Below are 8,948 nucleotides of genomic sequence, written 5' to 3' on the forward strand. Positions count from 1 at the left end.
TCTACTCCATAGATCGTTTTTCTGATTTTGAAAACCCAGGCAACTACCTCTTCCCTATCACAGCAGAAGACTAGAGATTTATTCTCTAGGAAGAATAAAATAGAGGGGTATAAAACATAGTTAAGAATGGGGGTACCATATTAAAAATAGGGGAATTAAGAACCTAGGCTACTGGATTTTTATGATTTTCAGTCAGTAGTTTAGAAGATTCTTCTCTGGGAATTATGAACAGCCTAAGAAAAGATCTGAAGATAATGACATTAAGAATTCCCCCAAAGAAATATTCTAACCTGATATTCCTACAGTTAAGTTCATAGTCAGCAAGCCCTATCACACAGACTTTCAGTGATCTTCTTAGTATCTCACCCTTAAATATGAACCTGTGACCAGGGATCACTAGACAATTTAGAGGAAAGCCTTGTTGTGAGAGTCCAAGACCATACCAAAAGAGAAAATGCTAAGTTAGGGGAAATTGAGACCAGGTTGGCAGGTAAAAACGGAAACAAAACACAAAACTATCATTTTAAGGATAGACTTACGTTGCCTCAAAAAAAAAAAACTTACCTTTCCATGTGTCCTTTGTTGGGCAGTTATTATAGAAGGTACTCAACAAAAATTGACTACAGAAAGATGAAGCCATATCAGAAACAGGGAATGCAACCTCAGTAGAGTCCTGGGAAATCACCAGGTTGGTAATGAATAGTGATCCCAAGATTACAGCTGGTCAGTTATTGAGAGTATCCAGCTCCAATAGGAATAAGTCAGAAGGTGCTGAGAGAAATGGTTGCAAGCAGTGTAAATTGGTAGAATGTGTAATGTGTTTTAAGATATTAAGAATAAATTTAGATAGAGAAGAGTTTAGGGCTCAATCGGTGATAAGTATGTAGAAAACTAGGTTAAAATAATTTTTAACTAGGGGAAACTTAGAAAGGGAAAGTAATTTTAGTATACTATATGGCTCAGCTGTGATTTGTATTAACAGAGTAGTAATCATGTTACCTCTGAATATAACCACCTAGTAAAATTATGATGTTGGGAATTTGGGCAAGTGTGCGAAGGTAAGGATGAGGGGAGTCAGAGCTAAATTCTTATTTTTCTTGTGGAATTCAATAGATGTTGCCTAAAAACAACACTACTGAGAGCAAAAGCAAACACTTTTAATAATTACATTGAGACAACTCAAAATGTGACTGTGTAGGCATCTTATCTAAAACAGAAGAAATCAAGTAACAAAGATATTAGGGATAAGGAATTAACTACTAAAAGAAACAGATGAAAGTAGGAAGTGGGGATCAGAGAACTCCTGATTTTTTAGTGTCTTATAAAACTAGATACTTTATGAACATGTACACATTGGTGAAAATACCAAATTTTAAAATAAGAGAATGGAATTAAAGATATTGAAATAGCAGCAGTGTACAACTCACAATCAGTTTTCTTGTGAAAGGAGAAAAGGGGAGCAGCACTTGAAGGGGGTTGAGGTTAAGGAAGTTTTTGTATTTTGTTTTTTTAAGGTAAAATACTAAGATGTTGATCAGAATAATCCAGTCATAGAGGAGAAATTAGTGATGTAGGAATGCAAAACCTCGGGAGGTGACAGTAGATGGGTTTCAGAGAACAAATAGTATGACATTTGATACTGCACAGTTTATTTTTAATAACTGTTATTTTATGTATAAGGGCTCTTTCCCAAAGTTTGACTGCCAGGCACTGAGATTTACTGTTAATTATGTATAATGTTGCATACTGAATTAAAAACATATCTGCTTCTGTATTTGGTACAGTTTGAATCGTTTATAGTTTCTTAGTTACTAATATCTCCCCGTTTGTTTTAAAGCTTGTTTTTAAACTGTTTATAAAAGACACATGCTGCCCTTGCCCTCCATTGTTATAAAATAGTAAAGTGGTGCTTACTCAGCTGGGAATTCCTATCACTGAATGACTTTGAGCTCTGATACTTTATTTAAAGGCGCATTTGATTCCTAGCTGTAACTTGATCTTTTATAATTTAATTTGTGAACTTTAGATTCCAGTGGCTTAACTGATCTTTTCAGACACATTGCATATTATATTAGCCTATTGTAAATATTTAAGAAAAAATACTTAATAAATTAGTCTATATTAGACTAAATACTTGAAATTCCTTGTGGTGTGTAGGGACATCACATGTCTTCTGTAATTGAATTCTTAGAATCCACAGCATGTGCAAGTGTGACTCTGGCTAGTCTTTTTGTACTGAAAGTGTGAATTGTAGGGTAGTCCCCACACAAAACCTTTGGCTGTTTCCCCATTATCACTTTGTTTTGTTAAAATTAATTTGACACCATTTAAAAAAGTCAAGAGGAATCTTCTAACAATTGCTCTAGAGTACTTAGGCCTATTTCACTTCTTTCCTTATCTTTTCCTTAAATATAACATGTCTCTATCAGTTGGCTGGAAAAGTAGAGATAAAATATTGGTCTAGACTGTTAGAGATATAGTCTTACGTTGTTCAGTTAGCTGGACAACAAATGTTTGGAAGACTATTGTTAATAACAATAGTAAAATACCTTAATAAAGCATCAGTCTGTGTCTTCTAAACCATTTTGTGTTCGCTCTTATAGTTCAGTATGGCCCTTCCTATAGTCTAAGCCCTAATTCTTGAGATCCTTTTTTTATTTTCTAGTTTGCTCTGTTTTACCTTTTAATAATTAAAAAATATATATTCAGTGCCAAATAAGGCTTAGATCTGGCCTTTAAACTGAAACTGCTCTTTTTTAATTCACCCAAATTGGCTTCGTTACCTTTGCATTGTTCTTTTTATTGTAGTCGTAGAACCAAACTCTATTATTACTCTGATGATAAGTACATCTTTTGGACCAGAGGGCTGGGCTGTGTGTACTTAGGTGATCTTCTAACTCTAAAATTCTGTAATTCTGTGTTCCATCTGCTGATGTTGACCCAGACACTTAAAATCAGTATTTTATCCTAGTTCTTTTTACTTTTACCTCTGACTCTCCCACTCATTTTCTTTTAAAAACTCTTAGTCTTTCAGTCTCAATTCTACAGCCATAACCACAATGCACCATCATTTATCAAAGGTTATTGTCTCTTGCTCTCATGAATATACATTTGTAAATGTTAACTATTTTAGAATCTCATGTTCTTAGAACATCTTTAATCTCTGGATTAATTAGAGTTACACATTAATTTACGCTATTTTCTAAATTTTAAATAAAAATGTAGTTAAAGTAGAATTTTTTTGTGCTTCATAAATGTTAGGATATTGAGATTAAGGTGATTTTCCAATATTTCACTTATGACTGACTATAGGACAAAGTATCATATATAAACAAAACCTTTACACTTTAGATATATTCTATATGGAATATAGAAACACAAATGTTAGGCTTGTGATTCAGTTTTAAAGCAGTAAATTTTAATTCCTTTAATGTGGGTATGAGACTTTTAATAATAAGGCTTTCTCTACTTGACTTGCTTTCACCCCTCTACCAGTCCTATTCTCACTTTATGCACTAGTGATTAAAACTTTATTTGTAACATGCCTAGATTCTTCTCTAAAGAAAATGCTAAACCTCTTTAACTTTTACAAATATGGTGCTCCCTCATCTCACAAAGGCCTTTCTGTGCCTTTGCAAAGTGCTCTTCGTATGGCTTATAATCATTTCAACTATTACCTCTTCTGTTCTCTAGTCTATTTCTCAAACTTAAATGGTCATAGAAATCATATGGAGACCTTGTTAAAATATATATTTTGTTTCGGAAGGACTAGAGTGGGGCCCAAGATTCTGTCTTTTAACAAGCTCACAGATGTGTCTGATGCTGATGGTCTCTGGACCACATTTTTAGTAACAACAGTCTAGATAGACTATCTGGCAAACTCATTGTTATCAAGGATATTTCCTCTGACCCCCCTGTATACCATCATTATCCCTTTTACTGTAACTATTTAGATATGTATCTCCCCATCCAATTCTAGATTTTTACCTATAGGGACTATGTCTTTCATCTTTGTATTCCCAAAGCTTATCATACTACTTAACAGAAAATAGGCTTGCAGCAACCATTTATTGCTGACTAGATGGTATTATTACAGCCTATTTATAGTTACATAGTCTAATATATATAGTGAATGTTAAGCATAGCTTTTTAATTTTTATTATTTTATAGTAGAAAGAAAATGAACCTCAATTTTTTCCCCTGTAGTCCTTTTTTAGAAGGGAAAAAAACCTCAAACGTGCCCCAGCTAAAGCTATTTACTTGAAAATAATGTTCTAGCCTTTAGTACAAAGATATTTTGAAGTCTCTATAACAACATACAGTGTTTCTCAAGATTACTTTGTTTATAGGATGAATTTTTTTGAAAACTAATGACTGTTTATTTTTCTTTCTACCCAAGGAGAAGTACAAATGTCTACCACAAGACGAAAACGTAATATGTTATGTTGTTTACCGTAAGCTGTAGTAAAATGAGCTCAATTGTTGACAGGTATGTTATTAGAGACTCTTATTTTGAATTATATAAAGCTTTTTGAAAATTCACTATTAGAGTAACGGTCTATATCAAATTGATAAAAGTAGTTTTATGCTTAAGCATAATTACTATTGCATTTAATTTCTGTATTGAGCAAACATAATGTAATAATAAGTAATGTATATTGTCTAGAGCCAAAGTTAACAGTGTTCGTGTTCTAAGTGGGTCTTTGAACTATAAGTTTGAGTGATGTGGTGAGAGCTTCTCTGAAAGAAATTGTGACAATTACAAATGTTTCTTTGGTACCTTCTGGAATCTTCTATCTCTTTATCTCTTGTCCTTTCCCCCCTTACTTATTGGTGCTAACTCCATCTCATTAAGCATGTTAGCATTTTTAACTGTTAAGAGGTAACTATAATTAGGATTTCATTAGCTGAAATTACAATCTTTAAATCTTACTCTTGGGAAAAGGATAAACCACCTGTTTCTTTGATTTTAAAACCTTTTTTTTTTTTGCATTTTAACATCTCTGACAGTGGGATTCATCTTAAAATTGGCTTATTATAGTTTAATTGGTAACATTTTTTTTCTTGGCACATAAAATATACTGACAAGTCTCATTGTTATGGTGTCTTAAACTTGATGAAATACAGAAACATTTTTAAGCTCCTACTCTTTAACCTCACAATCTATGAGATTTTACAGGTATGGGAACTATAGGTCAGAGAGGTTGATAATGTGTTTAAGGTCACACAGTAAGTAATGAGTTGGAATTATGACCTGTGTTGGTCAGTCTGACACTAAAGTTTCCGTGCTTTTATTGTAGTGTACTGTGTGATTCTTTCAGGGGTATTCTTTAAGAGTTTTGTAGCTGGAGTTATATATAGAAGTGACTTTTGACGGCTGGGGGCAGCTCTTCTCCCTTTCCTATGAGATAAACAGTGAAGATACATAATATATTAATTATGTTCTTAAGACCTGAGGGGCAAGGAGTTTCCTTAGAGAGGCCTGCTTATACCACTGCCATTGATTTGGGCTATGCCATAGTTTCAGGTGGGATCTATGTGTAGTCCTCTCCACAGAAAGGATTTTTCTTCACTGCATCTGAGAAATTAAATGTGATTTGGGCATTATACTTCTGAATGATTGCCAATTCCCATTCTAAACAATAAGACATCTAGTTATGACATCTCTATGTTCAGACTTAAAGCAGTGATTCTTAATATGAGCTCATTATCTCTCCGAGTATGGGAAAAGTTATGAACTCTCTCCTCAATAAAATGCATATACATACCAAAGTTTTCATAAATTTTAGTGTGTACTTAGAACTCCAAAAGTCCATACATGGACCTCTATGATGCAAAATTTACAGATAATCTCAGTAATGGGTCCACCAGGTACTTCATAAGCCTTTATAAGCCACAGACTGATAGTGAATACGTGTAAAATCTCATAAATCACCTGAAACTTCTTAATATCGCTCCTCAGGTTAAGGGGTTAGCCACCGATGCTCTTGATTTCATTTGCTAGAATGTTCTTACCTAGGTCTTCCCCAAATCAACCTTTTCTTGTTACTTAGATCTTAGCTCAAATGTCGCCCCCTCAACAAGTCCTTCCCTAACCACTCAGAGCAGAGTAACCACCCCACAACTAAAACATTACTCCTTTTTTTAAAAAATAAAACTTATTGTCGTATATTTTTGCGTTGATTTATTTCTTTCTGCTAGAAAATAAACTGTAGGAGAGCAGTGGCCTATATGTCTGGTTAACTGCTCTGTAACCATCCCCAGAACAGAGCCTGGCATATGAGTGCTAATAAACTATGCTATTATAATTAAAAATAGCTTCAAGTGAGAATCATTTTATATAATAGCAAAAAGATTGACTTTTTATAGGTTTCACGGTCACTAAAAGTTTGAAACAAGATATCTAACTTCTGATTAAATTAAATTCTAATTTAATGTGTTATGTATATATTACAGCTAAAGTAAGCAGTTTTAAAATCCACATTTGTAATAAACTTTTAAAATATAACAAAAAACAACTAAACTTTAATTTTATAATATTTATTAGAAAACAGGTTAGTGTTATGAGTTTGAATTTAAGCATTCACTACAAAAACTCTAGGATATAACTGATTTGATTCACATGTCATTTTAGTATTGCTGTTGCTTGTGGAGTTGGCTCTTATTTTCTCTATTCACTTTCTTTTTTCTTTTAGAGATGATGGTAGTATTTTTGATGGGTTGGTGGAAGAAGATGACAAGGACAAAGCAAAAAGGTAGTTCAATTTAAGACGTAAAATAGTAAATAGATGAATAATAAGTAATTGTAATAGTAACAAATAGTAAATCAGTGATTTCCAAAAGCTATCTGCCCTAAGAACTTAGATATAGTAGTCAGGTGGAAGAGCTTAGAATATCAGTATGCAGTTAATAAATAAAATGATCCTGTAAATGTGCCCATCTCATCAAGTCATATTATGGGTACATAGTATTTACGTGATGTCACTGGAGATGTTAATCTTCATCACTTAGCTGAGGTTAGGGTTTGCCTGGATTCACCATTGTAGTTACTGTTTTTCCCTTAACCTACTCTAGTCTTTGGAGGCAAGTTATTAACTGTAGCCCACCTTCAGAGTAGGGATGGGGGTACTTAAGCTCCAACTCTACACATATTTGGAATTCTGTAAAAAAATTGTCTCTCCCATTTATTTATATCTCTATGGATTCATTTATTTTATACTTTGGGCTGTACTTCAGTGTCATTTATCTTGTTGCTCAAATTGTTTCAACTTTGGTCATTGGGAGGTCTTTCAGGGTTGGCTTCTGTGTCCTTTGACATGCCTCCAGTCTCCAGTAGAAGGGAAAGTAGATGATAGAGGGAGGGAAGAATTGTTGGAGTGGTGTTATCAAGTAGGTGAGGGAATGAGATTTAGAACCATGATGGTGATGGTGAGGGCCTTGACCTTAAATAGGAGCCTTGGCAGCTAATTATAGTATTAGGGGGGAGGGTTCAGATAGCACTACAGCCAAGTTTGTAGTCATTCAGAGTGAGCAATAAATACTTTGTTTTTTTCTCACCACATTGAACTATCTGGGTACATAGACAGTGGTAGAGAGTATTGTAGTATTACTCACAGATACAAAAGATAAACGTAATAAGTGATAGTTCTTAAAGGTCTATATTTAGCAAAATAAAAGGAACTGGGATAAGAAAAGTATTCATAACCACATAAATTGCTAAATGCTTTAACAAATTATTAAAATTAAGAAGATTTTGAGGAAAGCTGTGCAACTTTATTCAAGGAAATAGGACACTCCCTGTCTTCAGTCTAGTGGAGGAAAGTTCATATAAAATACTTCAGAGTAGAGATAAAGTCTCTAAGATGGGAATAATCAATCTTGCCTGAATTAAGAGGCAGAACTCTAAGGAATTGACTTGGACAGTCTTAACGACCAAGTTTATAGATGGATAAAGTGAGCTAAGGGTGTTCTGTTTGCAAAGACTCTTAAGGTCTGATCGTGTTTTTAGGGAACCAGTAGTACTGTTGCTGTGGAAAACCCTGGAGAAAGAGAAGGACCCTCTTAATGATACTGTCAGAGTTAAACGGACCACATTGAACTCTGACTGAAAACAATGAGTTAAAGACCTTAGTGTTGAACCCAGAACAAAGGGAGTTTTGTACCTATCTGAGAAATTAAACATCTGTGACCTGTTATCAGTGAAGTCATTCCAAGGGCTATGTATGTCCAACCTGAATGTGATATGGAAATAAAGTTTTCATAAATTGATGTGATCCAGTGGTAGAGTTGGTAACGATATTTGATTTCTATTATTTTCTTCCCCTGGAATCAAAATGCCTGATTTGAATTATTACTTCCTAGTAGCTATATGACTCTAGGCATATTTTTTATGCCTGAGTTGTCATACCTGTAAAATGAAAAAATAATAATAATAATGATAAAGTCTACCTCTTAGGAATTAAATGAGATTTCATAAAAATTTACTAGTGCTTGGCAAATAAGTATACAACAAATATTTGCTATTTTTACCCCCTATCCAGGTGTTCAGATATTTCATATATGCTAATTCTCAGATGCTTATTTTTTATTTACTCTTTTCTAGAGGAATATAACTAGATACATAGATCTAATGCTTCTTGTGTATGTCCTTTAAAATGTCAGGCCATTTCACCAGACCTAAATTCTCCCCAACCATCTGTCCACCAAAACCCGTATCACACGTTATATTTCACACTAACAAATCACATTATCAGTAACTTGGGAATCATCTCAGATTTCTCTTTTGCTTCTCCACTCCAAACCAAATCTGATTTACTAAGAATGATAGTTCTGCCTCTTAATCCTCGAACCCACATTGCTTTGTTAACACTGCCACTGCCATGGTTTATAGGCTAGGATATTGCAGTTGCTTCTTAAATGGTCATCTGACTTTCAGTCTTGTTTGGCAT

The 8,948-nt window shown here is 33.9% G+C and overlaps 1 protein-coding gene across 1 annotated transcript in view; it reads left to right on the forward strand.

The window, feature by feature from the left end:
* Nucleotides 1–8,948, forward strand: part of CLOCK (clock circadian regulator) — a 109,030-nt gene that overhangs the window by 45,562 nt on the left and 54,520 nt on the right. The window contains exons 5-6 of the mRNA XM_023532130.1: nt 4,400–4,489; nt 6,696–6,755. Of these exons, the coding sequence (XP_023387898.1) occupies nt 4,443–4,489; nt 6,696–6,755 (107 nt within the window). The 5' untranslated portion in view covers nt 4,400–4,442. The remainder of the gene's footprint in view (nt 1–4,399; nt 4,490–6,695; nt 6,756–8,948) is intronic.

This window comes from Pteropus vampyrus, unplaced genomic scaffold (assembly GCF_000151845.1).
Source record: "Pteropus vampyrus isolate Shadow unplaced genomic scaffold, Pvam_2.0 Scaffold77, whole genome shotgun sequence".
Taxonomy (NCBI): domain Eukaryota; kingdom Metazoa; phylum Chordata; class Mammalia; order Chiroptera; family Pteropodidae; genus Pteropus; species Pteropus vampyrus.